The sequence below is a fragment of the Thalassophryne amazonica genome, chromosome 3 (genome assembly GCF_902500255.1).
Source record: "Thalassophryne amazonica chromosome 3, fThaAma1.1, whole genome shotgun sequence".
Lineage (NCBI taxonomy): Eukaryota > Metazoa > Chordata > Actinopteri > Batrachoidiformes > Batrachoididae > Thalassophryne > Thalassophryne amazonica.
In genome coordinates this window covers 143,390,481-143,416,445 of record NC_047105.1, presented here as the reverse complement: position 1 = coordinate 143,416,445, position 25,965 = coordinate 143,390,481, and the positions used below count along the sequence as shown (strand labels likewise).

At 45.8% G+C, this 25,965-nt stretch overlaps 1 protein-coding gene across 1 annotated transcript in view; it reads left to right on the top strand.

Moving 5' to 3' along the window:
• The window catches only part of LOC117507850 (receptor-type tyrosine-protein phosphatase gamma-like), a 954,825-nt gene that overhangs the window by 830,075 nt on the left and 98,785 nt on the right, over positions 1-25,965 (top strand). The window contains exons 6-7 of the mRNA XM_034167634.1: positions 13,892-13,958; positions 16,417-16,574. Coding sequence (XP_034023525.1) covers positions 13,892-13,958; positions 16,417-16,574 — 225 coding nt within the window. The remainder of the gene's footprint in view (positions 1-13,891; positions 13,959-16,416; positions 16,575-25,965) is intronic.

Here is a 25,965-nt window from a genome sequence, read left to right as displayed (position 1 = left end):
CAGCCAGAACACAAAAGGGTTAAATGCAAAAACCAAGATACTTTATTTCTCCAGGTGACAGTGATAACAATTGTGATCAATAATCCCTTCTGTGTTAAGGTTAGAGGTCCAGACGGGCCCAGACCCCCCCCCCCCCCCCCCCCCCCCCCCCCCCCCCCCCGACAGGCAAAATTCCTACAGGGCAGCACTGATTAACCCAGCCTTGATAAAGCCCAATCAGGATAGAGCAACCTTTAAACTCTATATTTCATGGATGAAGCAGTTTGATTGTAAATGATATTGGTAGTCTTTCTGTATGTATCTATAGATACTATCTACAAAAGCAATATTTCCTATTGTGAAGTATCTTTAAATCCCCCTTCCAAATATCTTGTCTTTGTGGTGTATTGAATTGAATATAGGTTGAAGAGGATTTGAAAATCATTGTATTCTGTTTTTATTTACACTTAACACAACGTCCCAACTTCATTGGAATTGGGGTTGTATATCTAAACAAATGAATAAATATAGTGCACGCACACACACACACACATCAAATCAAATCAAATCAATTTTATTTATATAGCGCCAAATCACAACAAACAGTTGCCCCAAGGCGCCTTATATTGTAAGGCAAGGCCATACAATAATTACGGAAAAACCCCAACGGTCAAAACGACCCCCTGTGAGCAAGCACTTGGCAACAGTGGGAAGGAAAAACTCCCTTTTAACAGGAAGAAACCTCCAGCAGAACCAGGTTAAGGGAGGGGCAGTCTTCTGCTGGGACTGGTTGGGGCTGAGGGAGAGAACCAGGAAAAAGACATGCTGTGGAGGGGAGCAGAGATCAATCACTAATGATTAAATGCAGAGTGGTGCATATAGAGCAAAAAGAGAAAGAAACACTCAGTGCATCATGGGAACCCCCCAGCAGTCTAAGTCTATAGCAGCATAACTAAGGGATGGTTCAGGGTCACCTGATCCAGCCCTAACTATAAGCTTTAGCAAAAAAGAAAGTTTTAAGCCTAATCTTAAAAGTAGAGAGGGTGTCTGTCTCCCTGATCTGAATTGGGAGCTGGTTCCACAGGAGAGGAGCCTGAAAGCTGAAGGCTCTCCCTTCCATTCTACTCTTACAAACCCTAGGTACTACAAGTAAGCCTGCAGTCTGAGAGCGAAGCGCTCTATTGGGGTGATATGGTACTATGAGGTCCCTAAGATAAGATGGGACCTGATTATTCAAAACCTTATAAGTAAGAAGAAGAATTTTAAATTCTATTCTAGAATTAACAGGAAGCCAATGAAGAGAGGCCAATATGGGTGAGATATGCTCTCTCCTTCTAGTCCCCGTCAGTACTCTAGCTGCAGCATTTTGAATTAACTGAAGGCTTTTCAGGGAACTTTTAGGACAACCTGATAATAATGAATTACAATAGTCCAGCCTAGAGGAAATAAATGCATGAATTAGTTTTTCAGCATCACTCTGAGACAAGACCTTTCTAATTTTAGAGATATTGCGCAAATGCAAAAAAGCAGTCCTACATATTTGTTTAATATGCGCATTGAATGACATCCTGATCAAAAATGACCAGTATTTCTCACAGTATTACTGGAGGTCAGGGTAATGCCATCCAGAGTAAGGATCTGGTTAGACACCATGTTTCTAAGATTTGTGGGGCCAAGTACAATAACTTGAGTTTTATCTGAGTTTAAAAGCAGGAAATTAGAGGTCATCCATGTCTTTATGTCTGTAAGACAATCCTGCAGTTTAGCTAATTGGTGTGTGTCCTCTGGCTTCATGGATAGATAAAGCTGGGTATCATCTGCGTAACAATGAAAATTTAAGCAAACCATCTAATAATACTGCCTAAGGGAAACATGTATAAAGTGAATAAAATTGGTCCTAGCACAGAACCTTGTGGAACTCCATAATTAACCTTAGTCTGTGAAGAAGATTCCCCATTTACATGAACAAATTGTAATCTATTAGATAAATATGATTCAAACCACCGCAGTGCAGTGCTTTTAATACCTATGGCATGCTCTAATCTCTGTAATAAAATTTTATGGTCAACAGTATCAAAAGCAGCACTGAGGTCTAACAGAACAAGCACAGAGATGAGTCCACTGTCCGAGGCCATAAGAAGATCATTTGTAACCTTCACTAATGCTGTTTCTGTACTATGATGGATTCTAAAACCTGACTGAAACTCTTCAAATAGACCATTCCTCTGCAGATGATCAGTTAGCTGTTTTACAACTACCCTTTCAAGAATGTTTCTTTTCAAGAACACACATACACACAATAGTTTGCAAATAAACATATGTTTAAGAACCATAATGAAAATGAGGGGCCTATAATGTCTGCCACCTTTCTCAAATCTCTTTTGTACAAACTAGGTCATAAATATAAAGAGTGTCAGATAGGAATCAACAGAATAATATAAATGCAGCATGAAGTTGACAAATCTGTTTATCTGAAAGTGTGATTCTGACTGGACGAGCAGCTCTGCAGGGGAAAGAATGAATAAAGATATCATAAAGACATCAATAATTCATTTTTCTCCACGAGGACTATATCTAAAGTTTGACTGATTTTAGGTGACATTTGACCTCAAGTGAAACACTGAAGGTCAAGGTCAGTCACTTATCCCAGGTAACGGCTTATAAGCAAGGCCTATGACTATGTGCATGCCAAATTTGGAGGCAAATTTTCAAAAAATGCGACCAGGAAAATTGTTTAGTTGAATTTATTATTTGACCTTCCCGTGACCTTGACCTTTGACTTTGAGCTTGATCCTTTTGTGTACTGAAAGGTACCTTGTTAAGGCTGCTACCTGTGAAGTTGCAAGAGTCTGTGATGTAAACTATGTGCTGCACAGCAAGTTAAAGGTAAAAATGCAATGATTACAGACAAACCTCAAAAAACCCAAAAAAACAAAACAACAAACACATACTGACAATCATATGTTGCAAAACTTCCTTTTGGCAAGATATTGGGGGGGGGGGGATATCCAGGGCGGGGGGTAAAATATCCTAGACCAACCTCCTTCCAGTGAGATATCCCAGGATATCTCAGAGGGGAAGATAAACTGTTACACTGGGCCCACATACAGTGGTGGAAGTTTGGGAGCCAGAGTGCACACAGGGACAGACTTGGGAGTCTGAGAACAAGCTGGAGTCCTGGAGTATATGGAGCTGGAACCACGGCCAGGTGGGACGCAGACAGCCAAGGACAAGGAATTAGGAACATCCCCTTGCTCCTCAGTGGGGATGTGCCCGGTTCTTAGGGGGATGTGCCTAGTCCATAGTGGGGATGTGTCTGGTTCTTAGTGTGGATGTACCTGGTCCTTAGTGGGGATGTGTCTGGTTCTTAGTGTGGATGTGTCTAGTCCTTAGTGTTGATGTACCTGGTCTTTAGTGGGGATCTGTCTGGTTCTTAGTGGGGATGTGTCTGGTCCATAGTGGGGATGTGCCTGGTCCTTAGTGTGGGTGTGCCTGGTCCTTAGGGGGGATGTGTCTGGTCCTTAGTGTGAGTGTGTGTGGTCCTTAGCGGGGATGTGTCTGGGTCCTTAGTGGGGATGTGTCTGGTCCTTAGTGTGAGTGTGTGTGGTCCTTAGCGGGGATGTGTCTGGGTCCTTAGTGGGGATGTGTCTGGTCCTTTGTGTGGGTGTGTCTGGTCCTGAGTGGGGATGTGCCTGGCCCTTAGTGTTGATGTGCCTGGCCCTTAGTGTTGATGTGCCTGGTCCTTAGTGTGGATGTGTTTGGTCCTTAGTGTGAATGTGTCTGGTCTTTAGTGTTGATGTACATGGTCCATAGTGGGGATGTGCCTGGTCCTTAGTGTGGATGTGCCTGGTCCTTAGTGTGGATGTGCCTGGTCCTTAGTGTAGATGTGCCTGGTCCATAGTGGGGATGTGCCTGGTCCATAGTGGTTATGTGTCTGGTCTTTAGTGTGGGTGTGTCTGGTCCTTAATGGGGATGTGTCTGGTCCTTAATGGGGATGTGTCTGGTCCTTAATGGGGATGTGTCTGGTCCTTAGTGCGAGTGTGTGTGGTCCTTAGCGGGGATGTGTCTGTGTCCTTAGCGGGGATGTGTCTGGTCCTTCGTGTGGGTGTGTCTGGTCCTGAGTGGGGATGTGCCTGGCCCTTAGTGGAGATGTGTCTGTGTCCTTAGTGGGGATGTGTCTGGTCCTTTGTGTGGGTGTGTCTGGTCCTGAGTGGGGATGTGCCTGGCCCTTAGTGTTGATGTACCTGGTCCTTAGTGGGGATGTGCCTCGTCCTTGGTGTTGATGTACCTGGTCCATAGTGGGGATGTGCCTGGTCCTTAGTGTGGGTGTGTCTGGTCCTTAATGGGGATGTGTCTGGTCCTTAGTGTGGCTGTGTCTGGTCCTTAGTGTGGATGTACCTGGTCCATAGTGTGGATGTGCCTGGTCTTTAGTGGGGATGTTTCTGGTCCTCAGTGTGGATGTGCCTGGTCCTTTGTTGGGATGTGTCTGATCCTTAGTGTGGATGTGCCCGGTCCTTTGTTGGGATGTGTCTGGTCCTCAGTGTGCATGTGTCTGGTCCTTAGTGTGGATGTGTCTGGTCCTCAGTGTGGATGTGCCTGGTCCTTTGTTGGGATGTGTCTGATCCTTAGTGTGGATGTGTCTGGTCCATAGTGGTTATGTGTCTGGTCTTTAGTGTGGGTGTGTCTGGTCCTTAATGGGGATGTGTCTGGTCCTTAATGGGGATGTGTCTGGTCCTTAATGGGGATGTGTCTGGTCCTTAATGGGGATGTGTCTGGTCCTTAATGGGGATGTGTCTGGTCCTTAGTGCGAGTGTGTGTGGTCCTTAGCAGGGATGTGTCTGTGTCCTTAGCGGGGATGTGTCTGGTCCTTCGTGTGGGTGTGTCTGGTCCTGAGTGGGGATGTGCCTGGCCCTTAGTGGAGATGTGTCTGTGTCCTTAGTGGGGATGTGTCTGGTCCTTCGTGTGGGTGTGTCTGGTCCTGAGTGGGGATGTGTCTGGCCCTTAGTGTTGATGTACCTGGTCCTTAGTGGGGATGTGCCTCGTCCTTGGTGTTGATGTACCTGGTTCATAGTGGGGATGTGCCTGGTCCTTAGTGTGGGTGTGTCTGGTCCTTAATGGGGATGTGTCTGGTCCTTAGTGTGGCTGTGTCTGGTCCTTAGTGTGGCTGTGTCTGGTCCTTAGTGTGAATGTACCTGGTCCATAGTGTGGATGTGCCTGGTCTTTAGTGGGGATGTTTCTGGTCCTCAGTGTGGATGTGCCTGGTCCTTTGTTGGGATGTGTCTGATCCTTAGTGTGGATGTGCCCGGTCCTTTGTTGGGATGTGTCTGGTCCTCAGTGTGCATGTGTCTGGTCCTTAGTGTGGATGTGTCTGGTCCTCAGTGTGGATGTGCCTGGTCCTTTGTTGGGATGTGTCTGATCCTTAGTGTGGATGTGCCTGGTCCTTTGTTGGGATGTGTCTGGTCTTCAGTGTGGATGTGTCTGGTCCTTAGTGTGGGTGTGTCTGGTCCTTAGTGTGTATGTACCTGGTCCATAGTGGGGATGTGCCTGGTCTTTAGTGGGGATGTTTCTGGTCCTCAGTGTGGATGTGCCTTGTTCTTAGTAGGAATGTGCCTGGTCCTTTGTTGGGATGTGTCTGGTCGTCAGTGTGGATGTGTCTGGTCCTTAGTGTGGATGTGTCTGGTCCTTAGTGTGGATGTGTCTGGTCCTCAGTGTGGATGTGCCTGGTCCTTAGTGTGGATGTGCCTGGTCCTTAGTGTGGATGTGTCTGGTCCTCAGTGTGGATGTGCCCGGTCCTTAGTGTGGATGTGTCTGGTCCTCAGTGTGGATGTGTCTGGTCCTCAGTGTGGATGTGTCTGGTCCTTAGTGTGGATGTGTCTGGTCCTCAGTGTGGATGTGCCTGGTCCTTAGTGTGGATGTGTCTGGTCCTCAGTGTGGATGTGCCTGGTCCTTTGTTGGGATGGCCCTTCTGAGTGCCCTTCTGGTCATATGGATTGGCAACAGTGGGAGTTAATTATGACAGATGAGAAACAGAAAAGTTGTGCAGAAAAGAAACATGAGCTTATGTGATCTTCTACCACATGTTCTTTCATTGTTGTTTTCCAGTTTTCTTGTGGCAGTGGATGGTCCTTGGGTAGAAAAACGGGGATGGAGCTGTTGAATAAAACATGGAAAAAAAATAGAGATGAAGACAGCCGGACATTATGACATGAGGTCTTGTGGCTGAAAATCTTAGGAGACAAGACCGTGGAATTTGAAAGATAAACATGAATAATGAAACGCCAATTCCCTCAGTCTTGTCTCTGCAATGTTCTGTCTCAGCTTTGATTTCTCTTAATCTCACTTTCTGTACACACACACAGAATGCACACACACAATTTTCTTCTTCAATGCTGCACAGATAAAAGCTCCTTGTGGCAGCTGCATTCATTAAACACAAGCAGAAACTCTCCAGCTCGCATTTTGACCCCAACCAGTATGTGGAGATCCTCGACTGGCCACTTGAGGCAAACTCCAAAACAAAGACACTGCTGCAGAAACCCATTTTAAAACATCCGACTTTAGAGCAGAAATAAACTTGTTTACAAAATGGTTTTGGTCTCTATCGATAGTTTCCGCCTCCGTGACAGCTGCACTGGGGCAATTTTTTTTTAATTTCTTAGTTTAAGATGTTTTAATCAATAAAATTATGTATAATTGTGGGTGTGGCTGCTTTGAGTGACAGCAGCTGGGTCCAGTGACTCCTCCCCCCGACCGTAACAGAGCCGCTTGCTGTTGAGTTGTTGCTGTCTGCTTGTAGTATTTCATTACAAACAACTGGAATGATACAGCTTGTTGTGTGGGGAAACATCCTAAAGGATTATCTAAGACAACCCTGCTGTAATATTCACACTGAGTGAAACTTTGGTCTTATTTATTGTTGTATGCTAATGGTGTTGGCACTTTTAGCAGCTGTCAGTAGGTCCACTTAATGCACAATTACTGAGGAAATACATGACTGATTTTTACTGTCCACACCAAAGCAAATCGTTAGGAGAACCACCGCGTAGTCCACGTAAATCCATCCATCCATCCATCCATTTTCTTCCGCTTTATCTGGAGTCGGGTCGTGGGGGCAGCAGCTCAAGCAAAGCCACCCAGACCTCCCGATCCACACACACCTCCCCCAGCTCCTCCGGGGAAACCCCAAGGCGTTCCCAAGCCAGCCGAGAGATGTAGTCCCTCCAGTGTGTCCTGGGTCTTCCCCGGGACCTCCTCCCAATGGGACGTGCCCGGAACACCTCTCCAGCGAGGCTTCCAGGGGGCATCCGGAAAAGATGCCTGAGCCACCTCAACTGACTCCTTTCGACATGGAGGAGCAGCGGCTCGACTCCGAGCTCCTCCAGAGTGACCCAGCTCCTCACTCTATCTCTAAGGGAGCGCCCAGCCACCCTGCGGAGGAAACTCATCTTGGCCGCTTGTACTCCCGATCTCGTTCTTTCGGTCATGAGCCAAATCTCATGCAGAAGACGTGGACATCAGACATGCAGAGGAATTCGCGTGTCGGGACGGAGCCGCATGGCGCAAAGCAACGCCGTGATGAAGCCTCAGAGGACATGTTCTGGTATGTCCAGCTCATCCACAATTTCTCGGATAGTCACACGACTGAAAAGCCACCAAAAGCCGTCTGAAAGCCATCTGAAAGCCGTCCTGTGAGACCAACACGGAGGTGCTTTTGTCCCGCGCCATTCGCGGCTCTGTGGCACATTCCTCCGCTCCTCTTTCCATGACAAAAACTCCTGTAACAGTGGAATGTGCCGAAAAAGTGCTGATGTCCACGTCTTCTGCCAGTTCTGTGGTAGTCAGACGATGTCCCTGATCAACACAGCATTCACTTTGGAAATGATCTGGTCGTTTCAGCCTGTCGATCGCCGCTCGGAGCGCGGCGCACTCTCAGCCGCTGTGGGCGGTCTTTAAACCGGCTGTAACACTCCTTAATCTGTGTGATCCCCATAAAATCGTCCCTGAAAGCCATCTGAATTTTCCGAACGGTGTCCACCTGGAGGTCTCTCACAGTTTCTGGAAAAATTTGATGCAGCAAAGCTGTAAATCGTTCAGACATTTTGCTCGCAATAAAAATCCAACAAGGGTGGTGGACCACTGCTCACACAAAGCCTGCTCACAGGCGAATGACGCAACCGACAGGTGTGAAGAAACTCATGCATGCGCACGAAGGTTCAAGCTTGGCTGTTGTAATCACACGTGATTCAAATCCCTATGGTTTTTGCAAAAAATAAAAAGGTCGGCTACTTTTCTAACAGACCTCGTATGATAATAGTTGATATTTTCTTTAGTGTTTTAGCTCTCCCCCTTGTTAGGTAGGTGTGTCATAAAAAGCAGTACAGCCGAAGAATACATAAAAATCCATCAGGAATAAAACAACTGCTAACTGCTCACAACTATTTTCTGTGAAGCCGCATGACGACATCATGTAGCTTAATGGAGAGTCTACGGAGAAGCTTCTCTGTAGTCTGTAGAAAACAGCCCCTGGTTCACACATACACACACACAACGCACTTTTAGAAGAAGGTAAATGACTGAAGACTTTAAATAATTATTTCTATGCACAATGACTGCTGTTATGTGATGATTGGAGTTTACAGAGTGACAGCAGCAGGTGTGAGTTCGTACCTTTACCTGCTCCAGCCAACTGTTGCAATTTGAGAGGCTGAGAAACAAAGAAGATGCTCTTCAGTCGATGGATTGGAAGGTGTATATGCACTCCTGGGTTTGGTTTCAAATTCAGTTTCAATTGTATTTTTAAAAAGGTACCGTGGTGGATTAGTGGTTAGCACCGTTGCCTCACAGCAAGAAGGTCCTGGGTTTGATTCCCACCTTTGGCCTTTCTGTGTGGAGTTTGCGTGTTCTCCCTGTGTTTGTGTGGGTTCCCTCCGGGTGCTCCAGCTTCCTCCCACATCCAAAGACATGCAGGTTAGATGGACTGGAGACTTTAAATTAGGTGTGAATGTGTTTGTCTGTCTGTATGTGACCCTGCGACAGACTGGCGTCCTGTCCAGGGTGTAACCCCGCCTCATGGCCTGTGACTGCTGGGATTGGCTCCAGCCCCCGTGGCCCTTAATTGGAGTAAGTGGTTGAAGATGAGTGAGTGAGTGTATTTTTAAAAACCTGCCAAATGAATGCTAAACCAGTCCAGTGCTCTTTTTACCTACAAAATAAAATTCTATACTGCCCAGTCGGGCAACACAAGCACTGCGCTGAGGGGAGATGACTCACCGCTGTCCCCACAGCATCCTGGCTCTTCACACTTTTCAATGAGTGCACCATTGTTCTGGGATGTGCAATTACACACGTGTGCCAAAGGAGCTCAGTATGACCCACCAGAACTCAGCTACACAGTAACAATCGTGTCAAAAGTCTTTAAGTTTCACAGAAGCCATAGACATTTATATATTGATTAGATCTTTAGATTTAACATATAAATTGTTAAATCTAAAATCTCAAAAGTCATCGCAATTCTGTATAAAGCACAATTCTTCCACTCCCAGCATTACACTATATCATTCATTACTTGTCCCATATATGACCTACTGCATTGAGGTTTGGGGAAACACATATAAAACAAACACAATCCAGTGATTTTGTTACAGAAGAATGCTATAAGAGTTATAAGTAATAAACCATATCGTGAGCCAACAAACCCACTATTTGTCTGTTTACACATGTTGAAATTCTGGGACTTCATTGATTGTATTACGATACAGACCATGTACAACGTGTACACACACGTATATATATATATATATATATATATATATATATATATATATATATATATTATTGTGAACACCCCCTTTTCTACTTTTTTTTACTAATAGCCCAATTTCATAGCCTTAAGAGTGTGCATATCATGAATGCTTGGTCTTGTTGGATTTGTGAGAATCTACTGAATCTACTGGTACCTTGTTTCCCATGTAACAATAAGAAATATACTCAAAACCTGGATTAATCTTTTTAGTCACATAGCACTACTATTATTCTGAACACGACTGTACTTAACAACAAAAAGAAATCTGTCATTAAACAAAAACAAGACAAAAACAAAACTCGTGGGTAATTTCCAGTTTTGTGCAGCCGAAAGGGTGTAGGCTGAAGCAAAAGCTTATAATCACCCACCCCTTTTACCATTTGACACACACACATATATGAGGGCTGTCAATAAAGTAACGGTCCTTTTTATTTTTTTCAAAAACTATATGGATTTCATTCATATGTTTTTACGTCAGACATGCTTGAACCCTCGTGCGCATGCGTGAGTTTTTCCACGCCTGTCGGTGACGTCATTCGCCTGTGAGCACTCCTTGTGGGAGGAGTCGTCCAGCCCCTCGTCGGAATTCCTTTGTCTGAGAAGTTGCTGAGAGACTGGCGCGTTGTTTGATCAAAATTTTTTCTAAACCTGTGAGACACATCGAAGTGGACACGGTTCGAAAAATTAAGCTGGTTTTCAGTGAAAATTTTAACAGCTGATGAGAGATTTTGAGGTGATTCTGTCGCTTTAAGGACTTTTCACGGTGCGAGACGTCGCGCTGCGCTCTCAGGCGGCGTCGTCAGCCTGTTCAAGCTGAAAACCTCCACATTTCAGGCTCTATTGATCCAGGACGTCGTGAGAGAACAGATAAGTTTCAGAAGAAGTCGGTTTCAGCATTTTATCCGGATATTCCACTGTTAGAGATTTTTTTAATGAAAGACGTGCGGACGGATCCGCGCGTCGGGACGCAGCCGACGCGGTGCGGCGGCACAGGAAAAACACCTCCGTGTTGATAACCATTTGTAAAATCCAGGCGGCTTTTGATGGCGTTCAGTGGAGTGAGTATATGAGAAATTGTTTAACAGGCAGGACATGTTCCAACTTGTCCTTAAGGCTTTCAACAGAGGTGTTTTTCCTGTGGCGGAGCGTCGCGGCGGCTGCGTCCCGACGCGCGGACCCGTCCGCACGTCTTTCATTAAAAAAATCTCCTTTAACAGTGGAATATCCGGATAAAATGCTGAAACCGACTTCTTCTGAAACTTCTCTGTTCTCTCACGACGTCCTGGATCAATAGAACCTGAAATGTGGAGGTTTTCAGCTTGAACAGGCTGACGACGGCGGCTGAGAGCGCTGAGCGACGTCTCGCACCGTGAAAAGTCCTTAAAGCGACAGAATCACCTCAAAATCTCTCATCAGCCGTTAAAATTTTCACTGAAAACCAGCTTAATTTTTCGAACCGTGTCCACTTCGATGTGTCTCACAGGTTTAGAAAAAATTTTGATCAAACAACGCGCCAGTCTCTCAGCAACTTCTCAGACAAAGGAATTCCGACGAGGGGCTGGACGACTCCTCCCACAAGGAGTGCTCACAGGCGAATGACGTCACCGACAGGCGTGGAAAAACTCACGCATGCGCACGAGGGTTCAAGCATGTCTGACGTAAAAACATATGAATGAAATCCATATAGTTTTTGAAAAAAATAAAAAGGACCGTAACTTTATTGACAGCCCTCGTGTATATATATATATATATATATATATATATATATAGTAGCATCTGCTGTTGATGCTACAAACTCAAAAGTATTCTGTTCAAACTGCTTTTTTAGTAATCCTGTGAATCACTAAACTAGTATTTAGTTGTATAACCACAGTTTTTCATGATTTCTTCACATCTGTGAGGCATTAATTTTGTTGGTTTGGAACCAAGATTTTGCTGGTTTACTAGTGTGCTTGGGGTCATTGTCTTGTTGAAACAGTCATTTCAAGAGCATGTCCTCTTGAGCATAAGGCAACATGACTCACAAACTGTCTGCAGCCCTTAGACCCAAAAAGAACAATTTTACTCTCATCAATCCACAAAATATTCCTCCATTTCTCTTTAGGACAGTTGATGTGTTCTTTGGCAAATTGTAACCTCTTCTGCACATGTCTTTTATTTAACAGAGGGACTTTGCAGGGGATTCTTGCAAATAAATTAGCTTCACACAGGCATCTTCTAACTGTCACAGCACTTACAGGTAACTCCAGACTGTCTTTGATCATCCTGGAGCTGATCAATGGGTGAACCTTTGCCATTCTGGTTATTCTTCTGTCCATTTTGATGGTTGTTTTCCGTTTTCTTCCACACGTCTCTGTTTTTTTGTCCATTTTAAATCATTGGAGATCATTGTAGATGAACAGCCTATAATTTTTTGCACCTGCGTATAAGTTTTCCCCTCTCCAATCAACTTTTTATTCAAACTATGCTGTTCTTCTGAACAATGTCTTGAACATCCCATTTTCCTCAGGCTTTCAAAGAGAAAAGCATGTTCAACAGGTGCTGGCCTCATCCTTACTTAGGGGACACCTGATTCACACCTGTTTGTTCCACAAAATTGATGAACTCACTGACTGAATGCCACACTAATATTATTGTGAACACCCCCTTTTCTACTTTTTTTACTAATAGCCCAATTTCATAGCCTTAAGAGTGTGCATATCATGAATGCTTGGTCTTGTTGGATTTGTGAGAATCTACTGAATCTACTGGTACCTTGTTTCCCATGTAACAATAAGAAATATACTCAAAACCTGAATTAATCTTTTTAGTCACATAGCACTACTATTATTCTGAACACTACTGCATGTGTGCATGTGTGCACACCAAATTCATTCATTCATTCATTCATTCACATTTTGGTATAATTTGACTTATGGACACTTTGTGAGCTCATGTTATATCCACCTCAGCGAAGACGCTCAAGGAAGGCACTTGGGTTTCAGACCTGCCACTGACTGAACCTTGAGGTCCTGTTTCTCTGGTCTTTCAAACTGGGCAGAGAGCTAAACAGTGTTGGGATCTTCATCCACTCGTCAACACTTTGGACAGGTCCAACAGTTCATCCACATAATCTGTCTTATTAGAAGGCACAAACATGACAGAGTTGTTCTCAAGTCAACACTCAGCCTGCTGCAGTGATAACAGTCATTTAACACTTGATTTGCTTTTGTCCATTTGTGTGTCAGGTACACTTGTTTCAATAAAAGAAACCTTAATTTGGAAATCAAGTGATTAAGATGAACTTTAAAAGGGAGCTCCATGTCAAAAGTCAATCCCAAATACTTGTAGCTGCTGACTAGTTCAAGAATATTACCTCGGGCAGTTTTGATTGAAGGTATGTTCTCCAAGGAAACAGGTGATTTAGAAAAAAAAAAACATTATTTGGGATTTTTCTGCATTCATGACTTGGGGTCAGCTGTCCAAAGTAATGAAGAGTGTGACAGCTGACAAGATGGTAGTAAGCTATATTGTATAGCTTAGAGATAGTGGAGCTAAGAAAATGGCAGTAGGCGGAGCCAGAGGTAGCAGAACTGAAGACGTTGCAATTTCGTACATTTGGTCGGGCCAGTTATGAGGATAGATATGATTAGAAAAAAAGCATATCACAGTGCTTAGTCAGGCAGAATAGTCTGTAGACAAATTCAGAGATAAGACTGAGATGGTTTGGACATGTGCAGAGGAGGACCCAGGGTATATAGGGAGAAAGATGCTGAGGATGGAGCCACCAGGCAAGAAGAAAAAAGGGAGGACAAAGGAGGTTTATAGAAGGAGTGAAGGATGACATTCAGTTGGTTGGTGTGACAGAAGAAGATGCAGAGGCCAGGGTGAACTGTCATTTTATTACGTCCGCCAAGGACACAATAAAATCATTTGTTTTTCTGGATGTTAGCAGGATTACATCAAAACTACTGCACGCTTTTTGATTAAATTTTCATCACAGATAGATATTAGGGCACGGAAGACGCCACTGAATTTTGGAGGTGATCCAGATCCAGATTGGCAGACTTCAGAAATTGGAATCGGACTGCACTTGTTTTTATATCAAATTTTTATCTCTGTGTTAATCAGGTGGGAGCGACGGACAACCCCGCTGTCGACCCCATAATCCATGGGCTGAGGGGTGTCGTCCATCATGGTAAGTGTCTAAACTGACCAGGAATGTTCATCATTCTTTTAGTTATATTTCCAACCCCACAAGGCTTTCATGTCTGTATGTTGGATATTTTCTTGGAGAACTATAAAAATTAGTATCCATTTAACTTGCCTTCTTCCATTCTTTTGAAAAGCCAATGTCTGGTCTCAAACACAAATCATGAAGACTTTAGAGGCAGCTAGATGAGACCATTCTTTTTTCATTCATTCATTTTCTGCTGCTTATTCAGGTCTCGTTGACAGTAGACTAAGAAATGGGGGCCTGAAGCTCGGTTTGCAGGTGAGCACCTGGTGTCTGAGTCTACAGCCATGAAGCTCAGTCAGGATCAGCCTGACGAAACAACATGGTGTCACCTCCATGTGGGCTCACGACCCACAAAGAGAGAATAAAGGGTCTGGTGCGCTGTTCTATGGGTAGAGGACGGGATAAAAGCCTGCACGATCTGACGCTTGGTTATAAGGAGACCATTAAGTTTAAAATGCATTTGTATGATTGCTTGATGGAGTTTTGAGACTCTGCATTTCAAGTTTCGAGTGTTTTCCCATCAGAACCTTGTCAGTCTCCTCAGCAACGCTGCTTCTATCAGAATTGTTATGTCTAGCAGTGTGACTCTTGACACTGAAAGCAGAATTTCCACAACTATGCAAATCAAAGTTCTCCCTCATCGAAACATCAGTCACTGCAGTTGAAGTGCAGACTGAGACCGTAAACAAATTACCCTTACTCTTCAGTTTTCTTTGAACTTTTTTGTCATCTAGTGCACTCAGAAAAAAGGAGCAAATGCTTCATAACCCCCTACGATGGAAGGCAGCCGAGCTACTCCCACAGACTGCTAAAATAAGAGTTCTTTTCTCTGTGTGAAGTGTTGTGAAGATTTTTTTTATGGTGGCTGTTGGGCTAATCACCCCTTCCCCCAAAATTATTATCTGTAGGCTGGGGGACCAAACATTCCCCGAATGCAGAAAACTCCACGGCCAGGTCATATACACAGAGTACAAAACATAACAGAATTTCAAAGAACAGCCTCTTTGTACACTTGTGAGTGTAAAAATATATTTGATGATATTTGACTTTTATGTGGAGCGGCAAGTGCGGAGGCCAAGATGGGGACAGAAACACAAGGGGAGGAGGGGGTGGGGGATCCTGTGTCCATGTGTGCAGGTGTGTGCATATCAGTCTCTGTCCGTGTATGCGTAGAGTCTACAGTGGCCTTGAAGACAACCGCAGACTGTGGGGGAGAGCAGATGAGAAGGGAACCTTGTGCATCACCAGGGCTGTTGAAAAACAAGCGTGGCATTTTGACCTTCAGTAGCTGATAAGGCTGCCGTGTTTGTGTGAGGCAGAGAAACACAGAGCCAAATGCGGCTTCTCTTAACTGTCCAGATCCAATTCCGTGAATGAATATTCACTGGTCTCCTACATCAATGCCTTTGCAGGGCAGACAGCTGCTCCGAGATAAATTCCAACTTGCATTTAACCCCTTAAGCCCTAGAGCCTATTTCACCAAAATCACATACCCATACATTATGATTTATTTCTCAGCTTGTACAAGGTCAAAAATGCAAAGGTTTGGATCAGCTAAAAGACAGGTCCTAGGGGATGTTGTGGATGCAAAAAAAATTGAAAGTAAATAATACTTGGTAGGAGTAAATGATGTTTTTTTTCCCAAAAAATGAATTCCGATTTATGTCTTTATTTGCTTGGCATTTCAGCTGTGGTTAGTTGATCTGTGATTGAAGTGGATACTTTTGTAGAGGAGACTTCACTTAACATTTTGATGTATAATAAGTGTATGTTGGTGTCAGCACTGGTTAGTTATGAGTGTTCAAATGTTCCAAAACAGCGCAAGTCTCCAAATTTGGGGACTGTAGGGTTTAAGAGGTTAAGTTCGAGTCAACGCAGTCTGAGACTGTACAGCCTTGCCAACCTCGATAATCATGACGTACAGACGTGGGGTTGTGGTTCTGGTGGCAGCCGTCTTGTCAGTTTTCCAGTAGATCAGGGCAGCATATAATCCTAACAGCAGAAGCCCAACCTACCATAAAGACAAATAAGAATAAATCCTCGACGTCTTCCATGGAGAGTGGCACCTAGCACGCCACTCGCCACTCCTTCCAGCTATTGAGAACATAGCCCATGGGATAGGTTCCTTCTGGGCACATAGGGTCACCCAGCCCTGATTTTCTTGTTGAAAAGATGGTGTCAATAGCTTTGAGAGACCAGCTGATCATTTCCATGGTTATTCTGAATGCAATTCAAAGAATTCACAGTCTGGTGAAGGTTGGAGACAGAGACAGAGACAACATGAGGAGAGAAGAGGAGGAGATGTTACCATCCTCGCCAAAGTCCCAAGGTCACGGCCATGGGTATTTTCAGTGAAAGAGAAACTCTTATCGTGTTGAATTTATTTGAACTTGTTGTCTTGCCTTCACTCATGCAGAGAAAGAAACTTTTCTGGAACCGTTTGTGCTGAAGGACTTGCTGCCCGCATCACTGGGGAGTTACTATCGGTACACCGGCTCCCTGACCACTCCCCCCTGCAGTAAGGTCGTCGAGTGGATCGTGTTCAGCAGACCGATTTATGTCTCCTACAAACAGGTGAGTCTGTCCCATCAACAACATGGTCTAGGGAGTCTGGTGGGGTTGCTGCATATGTGCTGATAAGTCTTACTTTCAAGATCATCAAGGAAACTGATGAGGTGTGAGAATATATCACCGTGGAGATTTTTATCAAAGTAAAGAAAAATGTTCATGCAACTACAAAATTGAAAATTAGACACACGGATCAAATATACTGTTGAAATATTTAAGGATGACTGCATAGTGGCCACACAGTGAGAAGGTTCGTGGTTCTTCCTTCCTGTGTTCCTGTGTTCTTCCTGTGTGCTTCCTGTGTGCTTTGCGTGTGCTTTGCGTGTTCTTCCCGTGTGCTTCATGAGTGCTTCCTGAGTGCTTCCTGTGTTTTCCCATTTTCTTCCGGTGTTCTTCCTGTGTTCTTCCTGTGTGCTTCCTCTTGCTTCCTGTGTGCTTTGCGTGTTCTTTATGTGTTCTTCCTGCGTTCTTCCTGTGTGCCTCCTGTGTGCTTCCCATGTGGTTTGCGTGTTCTTCCTGTGTAAATGGTAAATGGACTGCATTTATATAGCGCTTTTCCATCTGCATTAGACGCTCAAAGCGCTTTACAATTATGCCTCACATTCATCCCGTGTGCTTCACGTGTTCTTCCTGTGTGCTTCATGTGTGTTCTTCCTGTGCTCTTCCCGTGTGCTTCCCGTGTTCTTCCTGTGTTCCTCCCGTGTACTTCCTGTGTTCTTCCTGTGTTCTTCCTGTGTTCTTCCCATGTGCGTCCTGTGTTCTTCCCATGTTCTTCCTGTGTTCCTCCTGTGTGCTTCCTGTGTTCTTCCTGTGTTCCTTCCATGTGCGTCCTGTGTTCTTCCCATGTTGTTCCTGTGTTCTTCCTGTGTTCCTCCTGTGTGCTTCCTCTGTTCTTCCTGTGTTCTTCCCATGTTCTTCTTGTGTTCTTCCTGTGTTCTTTCTGTGCTGCCTGTGTTCTTCACATTTTCTTTCTGTCTTCTTCCCATGTTCTTCCTGTGTTCTTCCTGCGTGTTTCCTGTGTTCTGCCTGTGTTCTTCCCATGTGCTTCCTGTGTCTTTCACGTGTTCTTCCCGTGTGCTTCCTGTGTTCTTCCCATTTACTTCCTGTGTTCTTCCTGTGTGCTTTGTGGGCTCTTCCCGTGTTCTTCCTGTGTTGTTCCCGTGTTCTTCCTGTGTGCTTCCTCTATGCGTCCTATGTGCTTTACGTGTTCTTCCTTTGTGCTTTCTGTGTGCTTTGCATGTGGTTCCTGAGTTCTTCCTGTGTGCTTCCTGTGTTCTTCCTGTGATCCTCCCATGTGCTTCGCGTGTTCTTCCTGTGTTCTTCATATGTTCTTCCCATATGCTTCTTGTGTGCTTCCCATGTTCTTCCTGTGTGCTTTGCGTGTTCTTCCTGTGTTCTTCCCATATACTTCCTGTGTTCTTCCTGTGTGCTTCCCATGTGCTTCCCGCGTGCTTCCTGTGTGCTTCCCGTGTTATTTTGCTGTGTTCCTCTTGTGTTGTTCCTGTGTGTTTCCAGTGTTCTTCCTGTGTGCTTCCCGTGTTCTTCCCGTGTGCTTCCCATGTGCTTCACGTGTTCTGGCTGTGTTCTGCCTGTGTTCTGCCTGTGTTCTTCCCGTGTCCTTCCTGTGTGCTTCCTGTGATCATCTTGTGTTCTTCCCGTGTGCTTCCTGTGTCTTTCACGTGTTCTCCCCGTGTGCTTCCTGTGTTCTTCCCATTTACTTCCTGTGTTCTTCCTGTGTGCTTTGTGGGCTCTTCCCGTGTTCTTCCTGTGTTGTTCCCGTGTTCTTCCTGTGTGCTTCCTCTATGCGTCCTATGTGCTTTACGTGTTCTTCCTTTGTGCTTTCTGTGTGCTTTGCATGTGGTTCCTGAGTTCTTCCTGTGTGCTTCCTGTGTTCTTCCTGTGATCCTCCCATGTGCTTCGTGTGTGCTTCCTGTGTGCTTCCCATGTTCTTCCCATGTTCTTCCTGTGTTCTTCCTCTGTGCTTCCTGTGTGCTTCGCGTGTTCTTCCTGTGTTCTTCATATGTTCTTCCCATATGCTTCTTGTGTGCTTCCCATGTTCTTCCTGTGTGCTTTGCGTGTTCTTCCTGTGTTCTTCCCATATACTTCCTGTGTTCTTCCTGTGTGCTTCCCATGTGCTTCCCGCGTGCTTCCTGTGTGCTTCCCGTGTTCTTTTGCTGTGTTCCTCTTGTGTTGTTCCTGTGTGTTTCCAGTGTTCTTCCTATGTGCTTCCCGTGTTCTTCCCGTGTGCTTCCCATGTGCTTCACGTGTTCTGGCTGTGTTCTGCCTGTGTTCTTCCCGTGTCCTTCCTGTGTGCTTCCTGTGATCATCTTGTGTTCTTCCCGTGTGCTTCCTGTGTGCTTTCCATGATCTTCCAGTGTTCTTCCCATGTTCTTCCCGTGTGCTTCATGTGTTCTTCCTGTGGTCTTCTTGTGTGCTTCCTGAGTTCTTCCTCTGTGCTTCCTGTGTTCTTCCCATGTTCCTCCTGTGTGCCTCCCGTGTTCTTCCTGTGTGCTTCCTGTGTGCTTTCCCATGTTATTCCTGTGTGTTTCCTATGTTCTTCCTGTGTGATCCTGTGTGCTTCCTGTGTTCTTCCTGTGTTCCTCCCGAGTGCTTCCTGTGTGCTTCGCATGTTCTTCCTGTGTGCTTCTTGTGTTCTGTCCATGTTCTTCCTGTGTTCTTCCTGTGTTTTTTCCCATTTTCTTCCCATTTTCTTCCTGTGTTCTTCTCGTGTTCTTCCCGTGTGCTTCCCATGTTCTTCCCGTGTTCTTCCTGTGTTTTTCCCATGTTCTTCCCATATGCTTCCTGTGTGCTTCCCATGTGCTTTGCATGTTCTTCCTGTGTTCTTCCTGTGTGCTTCCCGTGTTCTTCCTGTGTTCTTCCCGTGTTCTTCCTGTGTGCTTCCTGTTTTCTTCCTGTGTGCTTCCTGTGTGCTTCCTGTGTTCTTCCCATGTGCGTCCTGTGTTCTTCCCATGTTGTTCCTGTGTTCTTCCTGTGTTCCTCCTGTGTGCTTCCTGTGTTCTTCCTGTGTTCCTTCCATGTGCTTCTGGTGTTCTTCCCATGTTCTTTGTGTGTTCTTCCCAACGTTAGTTCCCCCCTGGCAGATCCCGAGCAGCCAGGAAAGCAGGCTGACTGGGTGACTGTGAGGAGGAAGCGTAGCCCTAAACAGAAGCCCTGTGTACACCGCCAACCCGTTCACATCTCTAACCGTTTTTCCCCACTCAACGACACACCCGCCGAGGATCAAACTCTGGTTATTGGCGACTCTGTTTTGAGAAATGTGAAGTTAGCGACACCAGCAACCATAGTCAATTGTCTTCCGGGGGCCAGAGCAGGCGACATTGAAGGAAATTTGAAACTGCTGGCTAAGGCTAAAATGTTCATGCAACTACAAAATTGAAAATTAGACACACGGATCAAATATACTGTTGAAATATTTAAGGATGACTGCATAGTGGCCACACAGTGAGAAGGTTCGTGGTTCTTCCTTCCTGTGTTCCTGTGTTCTTCCTGTGTGCTTCCTGTGTGCTTTGCGTGTGCTTTGCGTGTTCTTCCCGTGTGCTTCCTGAGTGCTTCCTGAGTGCTTCCTGTGTTTTCCCATTTTCTTCCGGTGTTCTTCCTGTGTTCTTCCTGTGTGCTTCCTCTTGCTTCCTGTGTGCTTTGCGTGTTCTTCATGTGTTCTTCCTGCGTTCTTCCTGTGTGCCTCCTGTGTGCTTCCCATGTGGTTTGCGTGTTCTTCCTGTGTAAATGGTAAATGGACTGCATTTATATAGCGCTTTTCCATCTGCATTAGACGCTCAAAGCGCTTTACAATTATGCCTCACATTCATCCCGTGTGCTTCACGTGTTCTTCCTGTGTGCTTCATGTGTGTTCTTCCTGTGCTCTTCCCGTGTGCTTCCCGTGTTCTTCCTGTGTTCCTCCCGTGTACTTCCTGTGTTCTTCCTGTGTTCTTCCTGTGTTCTTCCCATGTGCGTCCTGTGTTCTTCCCATGTTGTTCCTGTGTTCTTCCTGTGTTCCTCCTGTGTGCTTCCTGTGTTCTTCCTGTGTTCCTTCCATGTGCGTCCTGTGTTCTTCCCATGTTGTTCCTGTGTTCTTCCTGTGTTCCTCCTGTGTGCTTCCTGTGTTCTTCCTGTGTTCCTTCCATGTGCGTCCTGTGTTCTTCCCATATTCTGTGTTCTTCCTGTGTTCCTCCTATGTGCTTCCTGTGTCGCTTCATGTGTTCTTCCTGTGTGCTTCACGTGTTCTTCCCGTGTTCTTCCTATATTGTTCTTGTGTTCTTCCTGTGTTCCTCCTGTGTTGTTTATGTGTTCTTCTTGTGCTCTTCCTGTGTGCTTTGTGTATTCATCCCATTTTCTTCCTGTGTTCTTCCCATGTGCTTCATGTGTTCTTCCTGTGTTCGTTCCATGTTCTTCATGTGATTCCTGTGTTCTTCCTGTGTTCTTCCCGTGTTCTTGCTGTGTGCGTGTTCTTCCTGTGTTCTTCACGTGTTCTTTCCTGTGTTCTTCCCGTGTGCTTCCTGTGTTCATTCCATGTTCTTCCTGTGTGCTTCCTGTGTCCTTCCTGTGTGTTTTGTGGGCTCTTCCCATGTTCTTCCTGTGTGCTTCCTGTGTGCCTCTTCTGTGCTTCCTGTGTGCTTCGCATGTTCTTCCTGTGTGCTTCCTGTGTGCTTCATGTGTGTTCTTCCTGTGTTCTTCCCGTGTTCTTTCTGTGTTCTTCCCATATTGTTCCTGTGTTCTTCCTGTGTTCGTCCTATGTGCTTCCTGTGTTCTTCCCATGTTCTTCATGTCTTCCTCCCCTGTTCTTCCTGTGTTCTTCTCGTGTGCTTCCTATGTTCTTCCCATGTTCTTCCCATGTTCTTCCCGTGTTCTTTCTGTGTGCTTCTTCAGTGCTTCCCGTGTGCTTCCTGTGTTATTCCTGTGTGCTTCCCGTGTGCTTCCTGTGTTATTCCTGTGTGCTTCCTGTGTGCTTTCCTTGTGCTTTGCATGTTCTTCCTGTGTTCTTCCCATGTTCTTCCAGTGTTCTTCCTATGTTCTTCCAGTGTTCTTCCCATGTTTATCCCGTGTTCTTCCTGTGTTCTTTCCGTGTTCTTTTTGTGTGCTTCAAGTGTTCTTCCCATGTTCTTCCTGTGTTCTTCCTGTGTGCTTCCCGTGTTCTTCCTGTGTTCTTCCCGTGTTCTTCCTGTGTGCTTCCTGTTTTCTTCCTGTGTGCTTCCTGTGTGCTTCCTGTGTTCTTCCCATGTGCGTCCTGTGTTCTTCCCATGTTGTTCCTGTGTTCTTCCTGTGTTCCTCCTGTGTGCTTCCTGTGTTCTTCCTGTGTTCCTTCCATGTGCTTCTGGTGTTCTTCCCATGTTCTTTGTGTGTTCTTCCCAACGTTAGTTCCCCCCCTGGCAGATCCCGAGCAGCCAGGAAAGCAGGCTGACTGGGTGACTGTGAGGAGGAAGCGTAGCCCTAAACAGAAGCCCTGTGTACACCGCCAACCCGTTCACATCTCTAACCGTTTTTCCCCACTCAACGACACACCCGCCGAGGATCAAACTCTGGTTATTGGCGACTCTGTTTTGAGAAATGTGAAGTTAGCGACACCAGCAACCATAGTCAATTGTCTTCCGGGGGCCAGAGCAGGCGACATTGAAGGAAATTTGAAACTGCTGGCTAAGGCTAAAATGTTCATGCAACTACAAAATTGAAAATTAGACACACGGATCAAATATACTGTTGAAATATTTAAGGATGACTGCATAGTGGCCACACAGTGAGAAGGTTCGTGGTTCTTCCTTCCTGTGTTCCTGTGTTCTTCCTGTGTGCTTCCTGTGTGCTTTGCGTGTGCTTTGCGTGTTCTTCCCGTGTGCTTCCTGAGTGCTTCCTGAGTGCTTCCTGTGTTTTCCCCATTTTCTTCCGGTGTTCTTCCTGTGTTCTTCCTGTGTGCTTCCTCTTGCTTCCTGTGTGCTTTGCGTGTTCTTCATGTGTTCTTCCTGCGTTCTTCCTGTGTGCCTCCTGTGTGCTTCCCATGTGGTTTGCGTGTTCTTCCTGTGTAAATGGTAAATGGACTGCATTTATATAGCGCTTTTCCATCTGCATTAGACGCTCAAAGCGCTTTACAATTATGCCTCACATTCATCCCGTGTGCTTCACGTGTTCTTCCTGTGTGCTTCATGTGTGTTCTTCCTGTGCTCTTCCCGTGTGCTTCCCGTGTTCTTCCTGTGTTCCTCCCGTGTTCTTCCTGTGTTCTTCCTGTGTTCTTCCTGTGTTCTTCCATGTGCGTCCTGTGTTCTTCCCATGTTGTTCCTGTGTTCTTCCTGTGTTCCTCCTGTGTGCTTCCTGTGTTCTTCCTGTGTTCCTTCCATGTGCGTCCTGTGTTCTTCCCATGTTGTTCCTGTGTTCTTCCTGTGTTCCTCCTGTGTGCTTCCTGTGTTCTTCCTGTGTTCCTTCCATGTGCGTCCTGTGTTCTTCCCATATTCTGTGTTCTTCCTGTGTTCCTCCTATGTGCTTCCTGTGTGCTTCATGTGTTCTTCCTGTGTGCTTCACGTGTTCTTCCCGTGTTCTTCCTATATTGTTCTTGTGTTCTTCCTGTGTTCTTCCTGTGTTGTTCATGTGTTCTTCTTGTGCTCTTCCTGTGTGCTTTGTGTATTCGTCCCATTTTCTTCCTGTGTTCTTCCCATGTGCTTCATGTGTTCTTCCTGTGTTCTTTCCATGTTCTTCATGTGATTCCTGTGTTCTTCCTGTGTTCTTCCCGTGTTCTTCCTGTGTGCGTGTTCTTCCTGTGTTCTTCACGTGTTCTTTCCTGTGTTCTTCCCGTGTGCTTCCTGTGTTCATTCCATGTTCTTCCCGTGTGCTTCCTGTGTCCTTCCTGTGTGTTTTGTGGGCTCTTCCCATGTTCTTCCTGTGTGCTTCCTGTGTGCCTCTTCTGTGCTTCCTGTGTGCTTCGCATTTTCTTCCTGTGTGCTTCCTGTGTGCTTCGCATTTTCTTCCTGTGTGCTTCCTGTGTGCTTCATGTGTGTTCTTCCTGTGTTCTTCCCATGTTCTTCCTGTGTTCTTCCCATATTGTTCCTGTGTTCTTCCTGTGTTCCTCCTATGTGCTTCCTGTGTTCTTCCCATGTTCTTCATGTCTTCATCCCCTGTTCTTCCTGTGTTCTTCCTGTGTTCTTCTCGTGTGCTTCCTGTGTGCTTTCCATGTTCTTCCCATGTTCTTCCCGTGTTCTTTCTGTGTGCTTCTTCAGTGCTTCCCGTGTGCTTCCTGTGTTATTCCTGTGTGCTTCCTGTGTGCTTTCCTTGTGCTTTGCATATTCTTCCAGTGTTCTTCCTGTGTTCTTCCCATGTTCTTCCAGTGTTCTTCCCATGTTCATCCCGTGTTCTTCCTGTGTTCTTTCCGTGTTCTTTTTGTGTGCTTCATGTGTTCTTCCCATGTTCTTCCTGTGTTCTTCCTGTGTTCCTCCCATGTTCTTCCTGTTTGCTTTGCATGTTCTTCCTGTGTTCTTCACGTGTTCTTTCCTGTGTTCTTCCCGTGTGCTTCCTGTGTTCTTCCTGTGTGCTTCCCATGTCCTTCCTGTGTGTTTTGTGGGCTCTTTACATGTTCTTCCTTTGTGCTTCCTCTGTGCTTCCCGTGTGCTTCACGTGTTCTTCCTGTGTGCTTCATGTGTGTTCTTCCTGTGCTCTTCCCGTGTTCTTCCCGTGTTCTTCTTGTGTGCTTTGCGTGTTCTTCCTGTGTTCTTCACGTGTTCTTTCCTGTGTTCTTCCCATGTGCTTCCTGTCTTCTTCCCATGTTCTTCCTGTGTGCTTCCCGTGTCCTTTCTGTGTGTTTTGTGGGCTCTTCCCATGTTCTTCCTGTGTGCTTCCTCTGTGCTTCCCGTGTGCTTCTCGTGTTCTTCCTGTGTGCTTCATGTGTGTTCTTCCTGTGTGCTTTCTGAATTCTTCCTCTGTTCTTCCTGTGTTCTTCCCATGTTCTTCTTGTGTTCTTCCTGTGTTCTTTCTGTGCTGCCTGTGTTCTTCACATTTTCTTTCTGTCTTCTTCCCATGTTCTTCCTGTGTTCTTCCTGCGTGTTTCCTGTGTTCTGCCTGTGTTCTTCCCATATGCTTCCTGTGTCTTTCACGTGTTCTTCCCGTGTGCTTCCTGTGTTCTTCCCATTTACTTCCTGTGTTCTTCCTGTGTGCTTTGTGGGCTCTTCCCGTGTTCTTCCTGTGTTGTTCCCGTGTTCTTCCTGTGTGCTTCCTCTATGCGTCCTATGTGCTTTACGTGTTCTTCCTTTGTGCTTTCTGTGTGCTTTGCATGTGGTTCCTGAGTTCTTCCTGTGTGCTTCCTGTGTTCTTCCTGTGATCCTCCCATGTGCTTCGTGTGTGCTTCCTGTGTGCTTCCCATGTTCTTCCCATGTTCTTCCTGTGTTCTTCCTCTGTGCTTCCTGTGTGCTTCGCGTGTTCTTCCTGTGTTCTTCATATGTTCTTCCCATATGCTTCTTGTGTGCTTCCCATGTTCTTCCTGTGTGCTTTGCGTGTTCTTCCTGTGTTCTTCCCATATACTTCCTGTGTTCTTCCTGTGTGCTTCCCATGTGCTTCCCGCGTGCTTCCTGTGTGCTTCCCGTGTTCTTTTGCTGTGTTCCTCTTGTGTTGTTCCTGTGTGTTTCCAGTGTTCTTCCTATGTGCTTCCCGTGTTCTTCCCGTGTGCTTCCCATGTGCGTCACGTGTTCTGGCTGTGTTCTGCCTGTGTTCTTCCCGTGTCCTTCCTGTGTGCTTCCTGTGATCATCTTGTGTTCTTCCCGTGTGCTTCCTGTGTGCTTTCCATGTTCTTCCAGTGTTCTTCCCATGTTCTTCCCGTGTGCTTCATGTGTTCTTCCTGTGGTCTTCTTGTGTGCTTCCTGAGTTCTTCCTCTGTGCTTCCTGTGTTCTTCCCATGTTCCTCCTGTGTGCCTCCCGTGTTCTTCCTGTGTGCTTCCTGTGTGCTTTCCCATGTTATTCCTGTGTGTTTCCTATGTTCTTCCTGTGTGATCCTGTGTGCTTCCTGTGTTCTTCCTGTGTTCCTCCCGAGTGCTTCCTGTGTGCTTCGCATGTTCTTCCTGTGTGCTTCTTGTGTTCTGTCCATGTTCTTCCTGTGTTCTTCCTGTGTTTTTCCCATTTTCTTCCCATTTTCTTCCTGTGTTCTTCTCGTGTTCTTCCCGTGTGCTTCCCATGTTCTTCCCGTATTCTTCCTGTGTTTTCCCATGTTCTTCCCATATGCTTCCTGTGTGCTTCCCATGTGCTTTGCATGTTCTTCCTGTGTTCTTCCTGTGTGCTTCCCGTGTTCTTCCTGTGTTCTTCCCGTGTTCTTCCTGTGTGCTTCCTGTGTTCTTCCTGTGTGCTTCCTGTGTGCTTCCTGTGTTCTTCCCATGTGCGTCCTGTGTTCTTCCCATGTTGTTCCTGTGTTCTTCCTGTG